At 39.6% G+C, this 18,527-nt stretch overlaps 1 protein-coding gene across 1 annotated transcript; it reads right to left on the bottom strand.

Annotated features, from left to right (window-relative positions):
- Nucleotides 1-2,344: 2,344 nt before the first annotated feature.
- Nucleotides 2,345-5,654, bottom strand: rpl11 (ribosomal protein L11). Its single transcript, XM_047382956.1, has 6 exons — nucleotides 5,610-5,654; nucleotides 4,932-5,082; nucleotides 4,745-4,851; nucleotides 3,465-3,596; nucleotides 3,116-3,226; nucleotides 2,345-2,493 (listed from the first exon to the last, which is right to left on the bottom strand). The coding sequence occupies exons 1-6, from the start codon at nucleotides 5,613-5,615 to the stop codon at nucleotides 2,464-2,466; spliced, it is 537 nt and encodes a 178-aa protein (XP_047238912.1). The 5' UTR covers nucleotides 5,616-5,654; the 3' UTR covers nucleotides 2,345-2,463.
- Between the last annotated feature and the right edge of the window lie 12,873 nt (nucleotides 5,655-18,527).

Genomic DNA, 18,527 nt, shown 5'->3' on the forward strand with positions numbered 1-18,527 from the left:
GTTTAGAGACCCTTTTAATGATATGCTAATTTTGTGAGATAGGAATTTTGGGTTTTCATGAGCTGTATGCCAAAATCATCCGTATTAAGACAATAAAAGACCTGAAATATTTCAGTTAGTGTGCAATGAATCTAAAATATATGAATGTTAAATTTTCATCATGACATTATGGAAAATAATGAACTTTATCACAATATGCTAATATTTTGAGAAGGACCTGTACATCTTTACTGAGCAACAGGAAGGAGGCCAAGAATCCCACAAGTGGAGGCCACGGTAACAAACCCTTACTTCCCCTAAAGTCCGCTGAGCCAGGGAAATATCTATAGCATGCAGAAGGTTTTCCCTCGAGGAAAATTTGGCATCACTGATCTAAATAATTTAGAGAAGGTTTGGGAGAAACTGCAGTAGGCAGTTGAAAGCAGCATAAACTCAACCCACCGTGTCCAGTATCACCCAAAGAACAACACCCCCAGAAACAAAACTTCGCACAAAAACCTGAAGGATGTTACCACGTACTAGAAGATCTTGGCTGGGAAGTTCTTCCTCCAATGGAACATTTCTTTCAGTTTCTGTACAAAAGAGAGGGCCAAAATTCCTCCTGATATGTGTGGAAACCTCTTGACCAACTGAAGGAACCTCAACGCTGTGACTGGTTCCAGATTTCTGCATTCAAATTACACTTAAAATTAGATTTATTTGCTTCTGAAGTTCAGTTTTATGAGGTTGTAGGAGCTGCAAATATCCTGCCTGGTTTTTCTAGACATTATGATGTATAGTGGATCTTATGATATAAATATAAAACTTCACTGAACAGAAAATTTACTTCAGTAGAGATCTTTACCACTGTTGTATAAACATGTCAACATTGTGAGGGCTCTGTTATGTGAGGCTGAAGGTCCAGTTTCTGGTCCTGTTCTCCCAAAGAACCCTGAGACTAAAAGTAGCTCCTAGTGATGTCATTCTAATTTTCCCTCGATGAAAGTTGTTCAGGAAGCATCTGAGGCCTTCAGAGAGCTCCTAACGTGAGGAGATGTTCAGAGCAGTGAGGAGGACCTTTAGTGAACCTAAGAGTGTCTGAAGCAGAGAAGATGGAGGAAAGACAGAGAGAAAGGAGAGATCTTCTCCTCCAATGAACAACAGTAAATGAATCAAACGCTACCGGCTCCATGGTGCAGAGATCCACCTCCTAAACAGTCGAGTCAATGAGAACAGAAACTTCTAGAACAATCATATAATTATTAATATAGAGATAAGATTCACTTTATCATCCCTCTAGGGTCAAATTAAATAGTTTCAGCAGCAGGACAGGTTAAAGGTCAACCTCTAGTAAGATGATATTAGGACAGATCAATAAATAGAAACAATAATAAATAACCATGAATACAAAGTGAACAAATTTACAAATATAGAACAGAATTATTTAAATGTTTACAGACTGGAAAATGCTTAAATATTTTTTTTTTTTACTGGAATAACTAAAAAATTTGTCCAATAATCCAAGCACTAAATGAGGTGAATCTGCTGTATTGTTCATGATGATGTCAGCAGCCTCAGCCTAAATGATCATCTCCAACATCTGTGGAGAAGTTCTCTGGTGTTCTGCTATCTCCTCTCTAGCTTCTGAATGCAGCAGGAACCAGAACTGCTCACATTCCAGGCTGGTGCTGAAAGCAGAGGGAACGATGCATTGATCTACTGGGAATGTCTGTTGGTTCCCACCGTGATCCCAGAACCAAATCTACCTTTAACACTCCTCTCTTCTCCTCCACCAGCAGGCTCTGCTCCTCTGTTCACTTCGCTTTTCTCCACCTTTTACCTACGTTTTGTTTTGGTCATTTTACCAAATTAAACCTCATTAAACAAGGAGATCACACTAAAACACTGAGTTTTAATATTTCTCTTAAATTAAAATGAAAAATATGCATTATGAAAACGACCAGCAAGGCGAGTTAACATAAGCAAATCAAAATGAGCAAGTAAATAAGCTACGTTCAAACATGTTGATGCTGTGCGACAATTCATTTAATCTTGCAAAGTTTTATCATGATTCAAACATTTCTGAATCCAGTCTAAATTCTAACATCAGTTCATTTCTCTCCACTGATTTTTTTGTTTCTTTTAACCAATCCCAGCTTAAAAGACAGACTTGGCAACGGGGTCAACGGGGTCAACCACACCTCACTAAGAGGAATCTCTGTCGTCTTCTCCTCAAGTTGGTCTCAGCAGAGAACTGAATCTCTCTGAAGCTGAGACTCCTTGCAGGAAGTTTTAGGCTAGGTTAGGAGCTCTCTGAGAGGCTCTGAGGATCTTTGGGAATACGACCCTGATGTTTAGAGCTGCATGTGAAGTGATCATAGCTTTAACTGGACTGATTTAAAAAAAAAACAGCATTAACACCAGACTTTTTTGTTTTTTTTTACAATTTTATTGTTTAGTTACAAACAAGACAGAGGTCCTTCTTTACTTGCCAGGGAGAATGATGCCATCATACTGGAAAAAGAAACAGGAAACAGTTTTAGTTGAATGTCATCAGCTGTGCTGGTTACCAACAACATTACAAGCTGATCATACATTTCATCATTCAAACATTAATAGAACCAGAGCTCAAACAGAGGTATGGCTGTACTATGTGACCCAGGATATTTCATTCTGTCACATGGAGACTAACATTTAACAAGTTTAAACTCCAGCTTTTGGAGAGTTCTTGTGTTTCTGGCTGAGAGTCTGACATCTGAGAACCGACACCACAGATCCCTTCTGAAGTTTAGTTAAATCTGGTTCAGGCCGAGGCGTTTAACTCCTTTAAACGAGCTTTTTATTGAACCAGTCTAGAACAGGTTCTAGCACGGTCTCCGCTGGAATCACAACAGATTCTCCAGGATTTAAAGTAATCAACGTAATCCTCTAGAGGTGCACATTAAAAGCAAACTCTTGGTGCAGCAAACTGAAGACCAGAAGCCAGAGGTTAAATCTGGCTTTAGAGACTAGAAGACGTGTTAAATAACTCAAAGATTGAGCATTTGGTCCGGTCCAACATAATCTTCTTACGCAGGTTAGTTCAGATGTGACAGCAAGGTAAACAATGAATCTACTTCCAGTGGTCTCTACTCACTTTCTGCTGGAACCAGCGCATGGCCTCCTCTTTGCGGATGCGGTGTTTGGCACCGATGCGGCCTCTTTTCCGCTTCTTGTCGGCAATGCTGAAGCCCGGTCTGCCCAGAACCTTACCAGGAGAGAGAGGCAAACGGGCTTAGAGGTTTCTGTGACCTTCAGGTATCAACCTCCATAACAACCAAATCAACACTGATTACAGCAGCCTGATGATCACTTAAAAGAGACCCAGTTGAAGCAAAACCGTGATTCTTTATGGAAGATTTTAATGGGACATTTTCTCTGGTGCTGTTCTTCACACCACCTGCTTTAACCTGCATCAGGAAGAAGTCAGGATGCTTCAGTCTCACCACGTAGAAGTCCAGTCCGTAGATGCCGATGCTGGGGTCATACTTGATGCCCAGATCGATGTGCTCCTGGATGCCGAAGCCAAAGTTTCCGGTGTCTGAGAAGTTGTTCTTTCTCAACTCGTACTCGCGCACCTGGAAGCAGAGGAGAACTTTTATTTGGCCGTATGGGAAGCAGAACAGGAAAGCTTTTTGAATTCAAAAAAATATTTAAATTAGAAACATCATTCCAGCCACAAATGTTTGAATCCAATTTGTTTCTTTATAAGTTGTATGTAATTCAACTGTGAAACGAAACCCGATGACAGAAAAACCGTCAGGTCCAAAACACGTTCCACAGCAGATCATCAGGATCTGAATGTAGAGTCACATGGAAAACTGTAGATCAGCAGAGTTTTAAAAGATCCCAGGACAGACTGCTTCCTTCCTACAACACTACCACATTTTCCAGGTCATTATTCAGAAGATTCATTTTCAGCTTAATTACAATAAATCTGTGGTTCCTGGTTCATTCTGGGCATGCTTGGTTCTGACTGTCAAGAAGACGATCAGAACTGAGCAAATTTCTAAACCAAAGTTTATAACAGGTTCATAAAGGGTCAATTGTCAACTTTCGCGCAAACTCATTTGACAGTTTGAGCAAACATTTTGTGCCTTCAGATAACTTTAACTGACACAGAGGTATACTGAAACCAGACCAGGCTGGGTAGGTCTTAAAACAGAGTGTCTCCAGATCTCCAGGGACGCTGTCCTGCAACTTTCTGATGTGTCCCAAGTCCAACACACCTGAATCAAAGCACTCGAGTTCTCCAAAGTCGTGCTAATGATTCATTATGAGATTCAGGTCTGCTAGCAGAGACACAAATAAATAAATATGCCAAGACAGAACCGTCCTACCAGAGCAATCAGACTGTGTGTATGGAGCTTTATGCAACAAGCATTGACCCTCCCCCACTTGTTGGTGCTCACTGAGTCAACTGGCTGAAGAAAGGCCAGGATTTTTTCCTCATACTTTCGGAAATGTTACCAGTTGCAAACAAACACAGATCTTCCTGAAAACTACAGGAGTGTCACCCACAACTAATGCACAGTACCTTTGCCAAGCAACAAACTAATCAGCAATCTCCTAATTTATATCAATCTAGATTTGTGTTCTGGATCTTTGTGCAACACCAGCTCTCCACCCGATAAATGCTGGATGACTTTTTTCCAGGGGCGAGTTTCAGATGGTAAAATCCTTTTCTGGACATCAGCTTTGTTTATGTAACAACACACAGACTCACCTTCAGTCCCTTCTCTAGGATCTCCTCTGCTTTGGCTCCACGGACGGTGCAATGGACAGCAATCTTTTCATTCCTGCGAATACCGAAGGACCTCACAGTGTAGCGGGCTGAAAAGAGATGAATGAAGCCAGAATCAGAACACACCTCAGATATTCTGTCTGAAACAGACCTTCACTCAAACACTGACCCTTGGAGAAGACCGGAGTCTGTCCTGTGAGCTGCTCCAGCACCTTAGCGGCTCTGGTCAGCCTGTCTCCGCTCTCACCCACGCAGATGTTGAGGCACAGCTTCCTGATGCGGAGCTCTCTCATGGGGTTCTCCTTCTTCTCACCCTGGTCCTGCAGGGAAACAACAGAATTATTTACCAGGACATCTCCTGCCATCTTCAGTTAAACTTCCTAACTAATCCAGGCTGCAGTTAACCTGACCTGTTAATCCTCTGCTGTTTAGAAACCTGAACAGCTCTGAGAAACACGCCGGCTGGAGAACATGTCCGAACATATACCCGAACCCATTAGAATCAATACAGACCACAGAACCGGTCCAATATTATTAAACTGTCAACTAAAAGCTTCACTGAACACGAACAATTCAGTCCTTCAGATGTTCAAACACCTTCAGCAGATTGTTGCCTAAACTACCGTCAATGAAAAGAATCGTTTCCATGGGCTAGTCGGTTAGCATCATTTTAACTCATTTAACCTGGATTTATGGAGCTTATCTAACAAATACAGCTGCAGATAAAAAGCCCATCTTTGACTCCGTGTCTCTGAACAGCAAACTGCCGGTAAAGCTGCTTTAAAGGCCCGATGATTGCAGATTTAAACCGTAACTTCGTGTGAGTTCAATGCGACGTTACACTCACCGCCATATTGGATCGCTTAGAAGAGGACGAGACATTTCCGGTGGGTCGGCTTTATAGACAAGTGTGTGCCCTAAAGTCATCCCCGGAAAGAAAAAAGGAGCAACGTGAGGGTTCCGCTTAAAGCGTGGACCGCAAAATTTTAAATTCAATTCAGTTTATTTCTATAGCGCCAATTCACAACACATGTCGTCTCAAGGTTCTTCACAACAGTCAGGTTCATACGTTCCAATTAATCGTAATCATTGAACAGTTCAGTCAGATTCAATTATTTATTCAAATTGGATAAAAAGTTTTTCTATCTAAGGAAACCCAGCAGATTGCATCCAGTCAGTGACTTGCAGCATTCACTCCTCCTGGATGAGCATGTAGAGACAGTGGACAGTCACTGGTGTTGACTTTGCAGCAATCCCTCATACTGAGCATGCATGTAGCGACAGTGGAGAGGAAAAACTCCCTTTTAACAGGAAGAAACCTCCAGCAGAACCAGAACCAGGCTCAGTGTGAGCGGCCATTTGCCACGACCGACTGGAGGTTAGAGAGAACAGAGCAGAGACACAAAGAGAACAAAGAAGCACTGATCCAGGAGTACTTTCTATGGGAAGGAAAAGTAAATGTTGATGGATGTAGCTCCTTTAGTCGTTTCACCTAGAAAGAAAGAACAGATAAACTCTGATCCAGTTTTCAAGGTTAGAGTCTGAAAGAGAGCACATAGAGTTAGTCACAGTAGAAGCTCAGTCAGTAGCCATGTCTAGGAGAGAGAAAGGGTTAAACACTGAAAGACAGGACCATGTGGATCATCTGTAGAAGGTGAGCATTAAGTTGTTGCCAGCAGAAGCTTGGACGATGCCCCTCTCCAGAAAGGTGTCACAGGTAGACACAGAGTCAGGCCAGGTGTAGCTTCTAGGAAGAGAAAAGAGAAAACAAAGTTAAAAGCTGAAATAACAGCAAATAATGCAAAATTGGAGAGTAGTGTGAGAATGTAGCAAAGAGGGTGAAAGTGGTCAATATGTCCTCCAGCAGCCTAAGCCTATAGCAGCATAACTACACAGATAGTTCAGGATAAACTAAGCCACTCTAACTATAAGCTTTATCAAAAAGGAAAGTTTTAAGCCTAGCCTTAAAAGTAGACAGGGTGTCTGCCTCACGGACTAAAACTGGGAGCTGGTTCCACAGGAGAGGAGCCTGATAACTAAAGGATCTGCCTCCCATTCTACTTCTAGAGACTCTAGGAACCACCAGTAAACCTGCAGTCTGAGAACAAAGTGCTCTGTTAGGAACATATGGACCAATCAGATCTCTGATGTATGATGGAGCTAGATCATTAAGGGCTTTATATGTGAGGAGGAGAATTTTAAATTCTATTCTGGATTTAACAGGGAGCCAATGAAGGGAAGCTAAAATAGGAGAAATATGATCTCTCTTTTTAATTTTCATCAGAACTCTTGCTGCAGCATTTTTAATCAGCTGAAGGCTTTTAACTGCATTTTGTGGACATCCTGATAGTAAAGAATTACAATAGTCCAGCCTTGAAGTAACAAATGTATGGACTAGTTTTTCAGCGTCACTCCTGGATAGGATATTTCTAATTTTGGCAATGTTCTGGAGATGAAAGAAGGAAATCCTAGAAACCTGTTTAATATGGGATTTAAATGACATGTCCTGGTCAAAGTTAACACCAAGGTTTTTTACTTTATTATCAGAGGTTAATTTAATGCCATCCAGGTTAAGTGATTGACTAAGCAGTTTCTTTTTTAAAGACTCCGGTCCAAAGACGACAACTTCTGTCTTGTGTGAATTTAGAAGCAGAAAATTTAAAGTCATAAAAGTTTTTATGTCTTCAAGACATGCTTGTAGTCTATCTAACTGGTTGGGCTCATCAGGATTCATGGATAAGTAAAGCTGAGTATCATCAGCGTAACAGTGAAAATTTATCCTATGCTGCCTGATAATTTTACCTATTGGAAGCATATACAGGTCCTTCTCAAAATATTAGCATATTGTGATAAAGTTCATTATTTTCTATGATGTAATGATGAAAATTTAACATTCATATATTTTAGATTCATTGCACACTAACTGAAATATTTCAGGTCTTTTATTGTCTTAATATGGATGATTTTGGCATACAGCTCATGAAAACCCAAAATTCCTATCTCACAAAATTAGCATATTTCATCCGACCAATAAAAGAAAAGTGTTTTTAATACAAAAAACGTCAACCTTCAAATAATCATGTACAGTTATGCACTCAATACTTGGTCGGGAATCCTTTTGCAGAAATGACTGCTTCAATGCGGCGTGGCATGGAGGCAATCAGCCTGTGGCACTGCTGAGGTCTTATGGAGGCCCAGGATGCTTCGATAGCGGCCTTTAGCTCATCCAGAGTGTTGGGTCTTGAGTCTCTCAACGTTCTCTTCACAATATCCCACAGATTCTCTATGGGGTTCAGGTCAGGAGAGTTGGCAGGCCAATTGAGCACAATGATACCATGGTCAGTAAACCATTTACCAGTGGTTTTGGCACTGTGAGCAGGTGCCAGGTCGTGCTGAAAAATGAAATCTTCATCTCCATAAAGCTTTTCAGCAGATGGAAGCATGAAGTGCTCCAAAATCTCCTGATAGCTAGCTGCATTGACCCTGCCCTTGATAAAACACAGTGGACCAACACCAGCAGCTGACACGGCACCCCAGACCATCACTGACTGTGGGTACTTGACACTGGACTTCTGGCATTTTGGCATTTCCTTCTCCCCAGTCTTCCTCCAGACTCTGGCACCTTGATTTCCGAATGACACGCAGAATTTGCTTTCATCCGACAAAAGTACTTTGGACCACTGAGCAACAGTCCAGTGCTGCTTCTCTGTAGCCCAGGTCTGGGGAATGCGGCACCTGTAGCCCATTTCCTGCACACGCCTGTGCACGGTGGCTCTGGATGTTTCTAGTCCAGACTCAGTCCACTGCTTCCACAGGTCCCCCAAGGTCTGGAATCAGCCCTTCTCCAAAATCTTCCTCAGGGTCCGGTCACCTCTTCTCGTTGTGCAGCGTTTTCTGCCACACTTTTTCCTTCCCACAGACTTCCCACTGAGGTGCCTTGATACAGCACTCTGGGAACAGCCTATTCGTTCAGAAATGTCTTTCTGTGTCTTACCCTCTTGCTTGAGGGTGTCAATAGTGGCCTTCTGGACAGCAGTCAGGTCGGCAGTCTTACCCATGATTGGGGTTTTGAGTGATGAACCAGGCTGGGAGTTTTAAAGGCCTCAGGAATCTTTTGCAGGTGTTTAGAGTTAACTCGTTGATTCAGATGATTAGGTTCATAGCTCGTTTAGAGACCCTTTTAATGATATGCTAATTTTGTGAGATAGGAATTTTGGGTTTTCATGAGCTGTATGCCAAAATCATCTGTATTAAGACAATAAAAGACCTGAAATATTTCAGTTAGTGTGCAATGAATCTAAAATATATGAATGTTAAATTTTCATCATGACATTATGGAAAATAATTAACTTTATCACAATATGCTAATTTTTTGAGAAGGACCTGTATATAGTAAAGAGAATTGGCCCAAGTACTGAACCCTGTGGTACTCTACAATTAACCCTGGAGTTTAAAGATTATTTATCATTTACATGAACAAACTGGAATCTGTCAGACAAATAAGATTTAAACCAGCCTAGCGTTGTTCCCCTGATCCCTACAGCATATTCCAGCCTTTCTAAGAGAATTTTGTGATCGACTGTATCAAATGCAGCACTGAGATCTAACAGAACCAGAACAAACACAAGTCCATTATCTGAGGCCATAAGAATATCATTAGTGACTTTCAGCAGAGCTGTTTCAGTGCTATGATGAGCTCTGAAACCTGACTGAAACTCTTCAAACAGGTCATTGCTGTGGAAATATTCACACATTTGATTAGCAACTATTTTCTCAAGAATTTTAGATAAGAATGGAAGATTGGATATAGGTCTGTAATTTTTCAAGTCATCTCGATCAAGCGAAGGTTTCTTAAGTAAAGGTTTAATTACAGCTAACTTAAAAGCCTGTGGTTCTGATCCATTTACTAAAGATAGATTAATCATATCTAAAATGGGGCTGGTAATCAGAGGGAACACTTCCTTAAATAATTTGGTTGGGATTGGGTCTAACATACAAGTTGAAGGTTTAGATGAAGCTAATATTTCTGATTACTCAGGAAGCTTCACAGGATCAAAACAGTCCAAACACAAATCAGGTTCTGCAGTTATTTCCAATGTTGTCTCACTTGCTGAGGATGAAGTAATCATCTTCTGGAGTATGTCAAAGATTTTCTTTTTAATAGAATCAATTTTATTTTGGAAGAATCCCATAAAATCATGGCTGCTAAGAGCTAAGGGAATGGATGGCTCAACAGAGCTATGACTGTGTAAGTTTAGCAACTGTACTAAAGAGAAACCTAGGATTATTCTTGTTCTCTTCTATTAATGATGAGAAATAAGCTGTTCTAGCTTGGTGAAGTGTCTTTTTATACAACAGTAGGCTATTTTTCCAGATTAAGTAGGAATCCTCTAGGTGTGTAGAGCGCCATTTTCTCTCCAATTTTCTAACATTGTGCTTTAAAGTATGCAGCTCTGAATTAAACCAAGGAGCTAGCATCCTATGAATGATTACCTTCTATGTGTCTATGTGTGAAGACCTGAGATGGTCTTCACACATAGACACTATTCGAAAGAAGGCCCAGCAGAGACTGTACTTCCTGAGGCAACTCAAGAAGTTCAACCTTCCACAGGAGCTGCTGGTCATCTTCTACACTGCCATCATTCAGTATGTCCTGTCTTCATCCATCTCAGTGTGGTTTGGATCATCCACAAAACAGGACAGGTCCAGACTGCAACGAATAATCAGGACTGCAGAGAGAATAATCAGGGCTGACCTTCCCTCCATCCAGGACTTATACAGGTCTAGGGTCAGGAAAAAAGCTGCTAAAATCTCTGCCGACCCCACACACCATGCACATAAACTGTTCAGAGTTTTACCTTCAGGTGGCGCTACAGAGCACTGTTCACTAAAACCAGCCGCCACAGAGACAGTTTCTTCCCCCAGGCTGTTTCTCTGATGAACATTCAATAGAGTACAAAACAACAGCATACAGATGTTGCAAATGCACCTTTTTATTATATATGTGTATATTGTACATTGTAAATTGTAAATTTGTATATTCTGTAATGCAAAAACAGAACAAAAGAGCAAAGTGTACCGGAGTAAAATTCCTTGTTTGTATGAACAAACTTGGCAATAAAGCTGATTCTGAATTTTCATGGGGGCTACATTGTCTAATGCATCACGCAATGATGAAGAAACACTATGAACAAGGGAATCAATTTGTGAAGGGGAAGAAACAAAATTATTGCCCTCCATTGTGCTTTTCTGTGATAATGAAGAAATCAAAAGTGGAACAGATTCTTTAAAGGTTGTTACAGCATCGCCTGATAATGATCTACTATAATGAAATTTTCTTTCAGGTGTGGAGTACTCGGTTAAATTAAACTCAAAGGTTATTAAGAAATGGTCAGACAGGACAGGGTTATGAGAGAATATTGTTATGTCTTTACACTCAATGCCATATGTCAGCACAAGGTCCAGAGAATGAAGAAAGAGGTGGGTAGGTTTGTTAATGTTTTGAGCAAAGCCAATTGAGTCTAAGATAGCATTAAACGCTATACAGGTCCTTCTCAAAATATTAGCATATTGTGATAAAGTACATTATTTTCCATAATGTCATGATGAAAATTTAACATTCATATATTTTAGATTCATTGCACACTAACTGAAATATTTCAGGTCTTTTATTGTCTTAATACGGATGATTTTGGCATACAGCTCATGAAAACCCAAAATTCCTATCTCACAAAATTAGCATATCATTAAAAGGGTCTCTAAACGAGCTCTGAACCTAATCATCTGAATCAACAAGTTAACTCTAAACACCTGCAAAAGATTCCTGAGGCCTTTAAAACTCCCAGCCTGATTCATCACTCAAAACCCCAATCATGGGTAAGACTGCCGACCTGACTGCTGTCCAGAAGGCCACTATTGACACCCTCAAGCAAGAGGGTAAGACACAGAAAGACATTTCTGAACGAATAGGCTGTTCCCAGAGTGCTGTATCAAGGCACCTCAGTGGGAAGTCTGTGGGAAGGAAAAAGTGTGACAGAAAACGCTGCACAACGAGAAGAGGTGACCGGACCCTGAGGAAGATTTTGGAGAAGGGCTGATTCCAGACCTTGGGGGACCTGTGGAAGCAGTGGACTGAGTCTGGACTAGAAACATCCAGAGCCACCGTGCACAGGCGTGTGCAGGAAATGGGCTACAGGTGCCGCATTCCCCAGACCTGGGCTACAGAGAAGCAGCACTGGACTGTTGCTCAGTGGTCCAAAGTACTTTTTTCGGATGAAAGCAAATTCTGCATGTCATTCGGAAATCAAGGTGCCAGAGTCTGGAGGAAGACTGGGGAGAAGGAAATGCCAAAATGCCAGAAGTCCAGTGTCAAGTACCCACAGTCAGTGATGGTCTGGGGTGCCGTGTCAGCTGCTGGTGTTGGTCCACTGTGTTTTATCAAGGGCAGGGTCAATGCAGCTAGCTATCAGGAGATTTTGGAGCACTTCATGCTTCCATCTGCTGAAAAGCTTTATGGAGATGAAGATTTCGTTTTTCAGCACGACCTGGCACCTGCTCACAGTGCCAAAACCACTGGTAAATGGTTTACTGACCATGGTATCACTGTGCTCAATTGGCCTGCCAACTCTCCTGACCTGAACCACATAGAGAATCTGTGGGATATTGTGAAGAGAACGTTGAGAGACTCAAGACCCAACACTCTGGATGAGCTAAAGGCTGCTATCGAAGCATCCTGGGCCTCCATAAGACCTCAGCAGTGCCACAGGCTGATTGCCTCCATGCCACGCCGCATTGAAGCAGTCATTTCTGCAAAAGGATTCCCGACCAAGTATTGAGTGCATAACTGTACATGATTATTTGAAGGTTGACGTTTTTTGTATTAAAAACACTTTTCTTTTATTGGTCGGATGAAATATGCTAATTTTGTGAGATAGGAATTTTGGGTTTTCATGAGCTGTATGCCAAAATCATCCGTATTAAGACAATAAAAGACCTGAAATATTTCAGTTAGTGTGCAATGAATCTAAAATATATGAATGTTAAATTTTCATCATGACATTATGGAAAATAATTAACTTTATCACAATATGCTAATATTTTGAGAAGGACCTGTATTTAGGCTATCACTTTCAGTGTCAACATGAATGTTAAAATCCCCTACTATAATAACTTTATCTGTATTTAACACTAAATCAGATAAAAGGTCTGAAAACTGATCTAAAAATTGAGAGTAAGGACCTGATGGACGGTACAAAACAACAAACAGAAGAGGTTTTAGTGCTTTGCAATTTGGATGAGGAAAACTAAGGATTAATTATTCAAAAGAGTTGTAGCTATTGATTGGTATGGGACTAGTCAATAAATCCGACTGAAAGATGGTTGCTACTCCTCCTCCTCGCCCAGTATTTTGAGGAATGTGAAAATTTAAATAATTAGTAGAAGTTGACATTTATAGTAACATAATCCTCTTGCTGCAGCCAGGTTTCTGTGAGGCTAAATAAATCAATCTGTCACAAATCAGGTCACTAACTAGCAAAGTATTTTTGAAGAGAGAGATCTTATGTTCAGTAAGCCACATTTAATTGTTTTATTTTTCTATTTAGTCTGAGTTGTGTTTATTTTTATTAGATTTTCCTGATTTCCTCCTTTTAGATTATTTTTTAACCTATTCAATTTTGGCCGTGGGTGAGACACTGTCTTAATAGGGTAATGGGTGGGTAGCAGTACAGAAGCTGCAGAGAGGAGTGTTAAACTATGACCCTACTTCCTGGTCTGAACCCTGGGTTGTCAGAGTTTTGGAGAACTAATAAATTCGGTCAGATTCCTAGAAAGAAGAGCAGCTCCATCCAAAGTGGGATGGATGCCGTCTCTCCGGATCAGACCAGGTTTTCTCCAAAATGTTCGCCAATAATCAGTGTAACCCACATTGTTTTCTGGACACCACCTAGACAGCCAGCAGTTGAATGACAGCATGCAGCTAAACATGTTGTTACTGGTCAGATCAGGGAGGGAACCAGAGAAAATGACGACATTGTTTAGGCAAACTTACACACTGAAGCAACACTAACTTTGGTGACCTCCGATTGACGTAACCGGGTGTCATTACCGCCAGCATGAATAACAGTTTTACTGTATTTACGCTGATCCTTAGCCAACAGTTTCAGGTAGGATTTAATGTCGCCCGTTCTGGCCCCTGGCAGACATTTGACTATGGTCTCTGGTGTCTCTAGTGCCACGTTTCTGACTATGGAGCTGCCAATTACCAGAGTTGGCTTCTCAGCGGGTGTGTCGCTGAGCGGGAAAAATCTGTTAGAAACGCAGACGGGTTGGTGGTGACCTGTGCGCTGGGATCTAGGACTATGCTTTCTACGTACCGTCACCCAACCGGCCTGAGGCCCCGGCTGCGCGGGCTCTGCTGGAGGACAGCTACGGGGAGCTACCCTCAGTGGCTCCGCGCTGGCTAAGGGGCCTCGGCTATCTGCTGGTTTTTCAACAGCGCGGAGCCGGGCCTCCAATTCCGACACCCTCGCCTCCAAAGCTACAAAAATGCTACATTTACTACACGTCCCATTATCACTAAAGGAGGCAGAGGAGTAACTGAACATCTGACACAGAGAGCAGGAGAGAGGAGAAGACTCAGAGAGAGAAACAGTAGAACGGGTAGCCATGATGGAGCTAAAGCTAAGCTAGCGACCCTTTCCCACTACTAGAAAAACCGTGTAAAACACGGAGAGTTCCCAAACGTTAAAAGTAGCAACAGAAAGTAAGTATTTTAACGTGCTTATGTATTAGAACAAGTAAGAGATATCACAGTAGAGAGAAATCAGATCAAACGAGAGAGCTTCACACACCAAACAATTCACCGAGTGCAACAGTGAGAACAGGAAGTGACGAACACGCCTTACCACGCCTGTCCAGCAGAGGGAGTCTGAACACAGCTTCAGGGCCTGACATTCTTCTTCTTCTTCTTCTGTGTTGTTTTTTGGCAGTTGGCAAATAACTTGAAGATGTGCATTACCGCCACCAACTGGTATGGAGTGTGGTTCTTCATGGTTTTAAATCTTATTTACTATTACAACAATCAAATTCTATTTATTAATTTAGTGCTTTTGAAAAATCTAATTATAATTTGAATATGTTTGCTACCTAAACTTCTTTGCAAAGTATCTCTCAATATAAAATTTTCTTTAATACCTACAAATTCTCTCCTTAAAATTGTTCTTTCTTGTTCATATTTCTGACACTTCAATATTACATGTTCTATTGTTTCCTGCTCTCCACAATAATCACATTTTCCTGTATTATGTTTCTTTATCTTGAACAATGTAGAATTAAGTCCTGTATGTCCTAGTCTTAATCTTGTAATTAATCTTTCCTCTTTTCTACTCCTTCTTCCTGTTCTTACTTCTCCTACTATCTTGTTGATTCTGTAAAACCATCTTCCTTTCTTTTCTTCATCCCACCTTTTTTGCCACTCTTTCCTGATTCTCTGTTTAATTATATTTCTTGCCTCTGACCTACTAATATGTATTATAAAGCTAATGTTGTTTTGTGTTGCCTTCTTTGCTATCCTGTCCGCCTTCTCATTCCCTCCAACTCCTACATGTGCTGGTACCCATAAAAATACTAATATTAATCCCATTCTTTGTATTCTAAATAAAGTAAGTTTTATTTCCAACAAAATGTCTGGTCTACCCTCTGAATGATTATGTTTTAAACTTAATAATGCTGAACTTGAGTCTGAACAAATGATTGTTTTTAATGGTTTTATATCCTCCACCCACTGCACTGCTAACAATATTGCTAATAATTCTCCTGAATATACTGATAATCCATCTGTAATTCTTTTTCCTACTTTTATTTTAAATTCTGGTATTACAAATGCTACTCCTATTTTTTCATCTGTTTTTGATGCGTCTGTGTAAATCTGGACATAATGATAGTAATTGTTTATATATTCTTGTATTATACTTGAATCTAAACTACATTTCGTATCCTTTTTCTTTTCCATCAATGCCATATCCACCACTGCTTCTGGTAATAGCCACGGTGGCACTACTGGCAAAGGCAACATTAAACTTATTTCTTTTTCATATATTTGAAATTTTTCTGCTATATTATTGATAATCCAACCAAAACTCTTAACTTGTTTTTTTTCTTTTTCCCAGCATGGTTTTAAAATATCACGTGTGGGATGATCCGGATTATTGCTTTGTAAGTTTATCCAGTAATTTATTGCTAACTGTTTCCTTCTTAAATCTAATGGCATCTCTCCCATCTCTACCTGAAGTGCTGCTATTGGACTGGTTCTGATTGCTCCTGTACAAATTCTTAAAGCTTGATGTTGTATATTGTCTAATTTTATAAGATGAGTGTTTGCTGCTGATCCATAAATTATACTTCCATAATCAATATTTGATCTAATTAATCCTGTATAAATTCTTTTTAATGATGTTCGATCTGCTCCCCAATCAATACCAGCCATACATCTCATAATGTTTAATATTCTTTTGCATTTATCTATGATTTTTTCTATATGTACTTTCCATATAATTTTTTCATCAAACCATATACCTAAAAATTTTATATTTTTTACTTGTTCTAAAACTTGATTGTATAATTTTAGTTTTATATTTTCTCTTTTCCTTTTCTGTGTAAACACCATTAGTTTTGTTTTTTCCACTGAGAATTTAAATCCCCATTGATTTGCCCATTGTTCTATTCTAATAATCTCATCCTGTATTTTCTTTTCAATAAGTTTGATATTACGACCCCTTTTCCATATAGCTCCATCATCTGCAAATAGTGAGCAACCGACGTCCTTACCAATATTTTTAAATACATCATTTATCATTATAGAAAACAATAACGGACTTATAATACTTCCTTGAGGAGTACCATTATCTATTATATATTTACCTGACAATTCTTGACCAATTCTTACTTGTATTGTTCTATTTGATAAAAAATCTTTAATCCAGTTAAACATTTTTCCAGTAATACCCATTTTATTTAATTTAATTAATAATCCTTCAACCCACATCATGTCATATGCTTTTTCTATATCAAAAAATACAGCTACTACATTTTCTTTGTTTATTTGTGCTCTCCTAATTTCATATTCTAAACATAATGCAGAGTCATTTGTGCTTCTCCCTTTTCTAAACCCATTTTGATTTCTAGATATATATCCATTAATATTTAAATAATATGTTAATCTATTATTAATCATTTTTTCCATTATTTTACAAATATTTGATGTTAATGCGATTGGTCTATAATTTTCTGGTTTTGTGTTATCTTTTCCTGGTTTAGCTATTGGAATAATTAGGGCCTGACATTTCAAACGAGGAACGCTTTAATCCACATTTCTCTCTTTTGTTATAAATTACAAATATTAAAAAACATATATTAGAAATAAACATTTTTATTGTTAAGCAGAATAATAAGATCCACAATGACAACTTTTTCACATTTAAGATATTATTATTATTACAAAACAAAAACTGTAAAATTACCTATAAAACACATAAGTGCCAGATGTCAACATTCCATTAGTGGAAAATATCATGCTATTAAAAAATCAGAAAAAAAAAAAAAAAATCCATGAATCCATGGTTACATAATAAATGTAAATAAGTAAATATTTATTACACTTAAAAAGTAAAACAAAACTTTGGCACCAAATGATGATTAATGAATGGATGATATTAATAAGCATGCATGAAGGACTGACTGAAGCATCGCCCTTTTACCTAATACCAGGAGATTAAAACACTGTATGATTTCAATAATAACATTTTAAAATATGTATCAATAAATGCAGCAACATAAAAGTTTACATCCTGTGCGTAAAGTCATATCTCAACAAATGAAACTGTAAAAGAGGTCAGTTGATATCGATTCATCATTCCAGTCAGTGGACTGATTGCTGGGAGAACGGAAAAATGTGCTGAAATCCTTGTCGTCTTGTGTTAGTGATGTGACCTCCAAAGAAAAGCGTGCAGCATCATCACTTTGCATCAAATCAGCCTCACATTCATGAAACCCCTGCTGAGAATATTGCATCTATAGATCAGGTTAATCAGGGCAAGATGGGCAGCAAAGAAGCCACTTTTAACCAAAAACATCAGAGAATGAACTTCTACAAGAAGCTCAAAGATGGACAGCTGGAGACTGATGCAAAGTTATCTCCTCTCATGAATCCTCATCCTGATTGTTTGGGGTGTCTGGAGAAGAAACTCTGAGAACTAACATGATTTCTGTGCACTGACACAGTGATGTCTCGTGATGTCTCCTGATCTGGTCCATGTGTGGACCAGATCACACATGGACCATGTGCTTTGGAGAAGCAACCATGTGTGGTTGCTTCTCCAAAGGAGATGGCGTCCTCCCAGTTCTGTCCCAAAGCACCACCAGGGCTAAAGAGTCAGATCAGACGTTCTTGCTAAAGTGAGGACAACATGGCTCGCAGATGCACATTGACATTTTGGACCTGTGCCCAGGAAACTCCCCAGAAATTAACCCTGCTGAGAACCTGTGGTCAGGAGGGTCTTAAATTATTGTTCTCTCTCTAAAGGTCTGTGTTATTTCACACTATTAATCACGTTTCTCCTTCTTATTTCATAAATCTACAAGAATTATAATTTTATATGTAGTCTGTTCATTTACACAGATCACAGAAGGTCATGATATACTAAAATATCTAGAAAGATGATGATGATGAAAATATTTTGACCAAAAATATTTGGCTGCAGACTGGAAG

The sequence above is a fragment of the Girardinichthys multiradiatus genome, chromosome 13 (genome assembly GCF_021462225.1).
Source record: "Girardinichthys multiradiatus isolate DD_20200921_A chromosome 13, DD_fGirMul_XY1, whole genome shotgun sequence".
Classification (NCBI taxonomy): Eukaryota; Metazoa; Chordata; class Actinopteri; order Cyprinodontiformes; family Goodeidae; genus Girardinichthys; species Girardinichthys multiradiatus.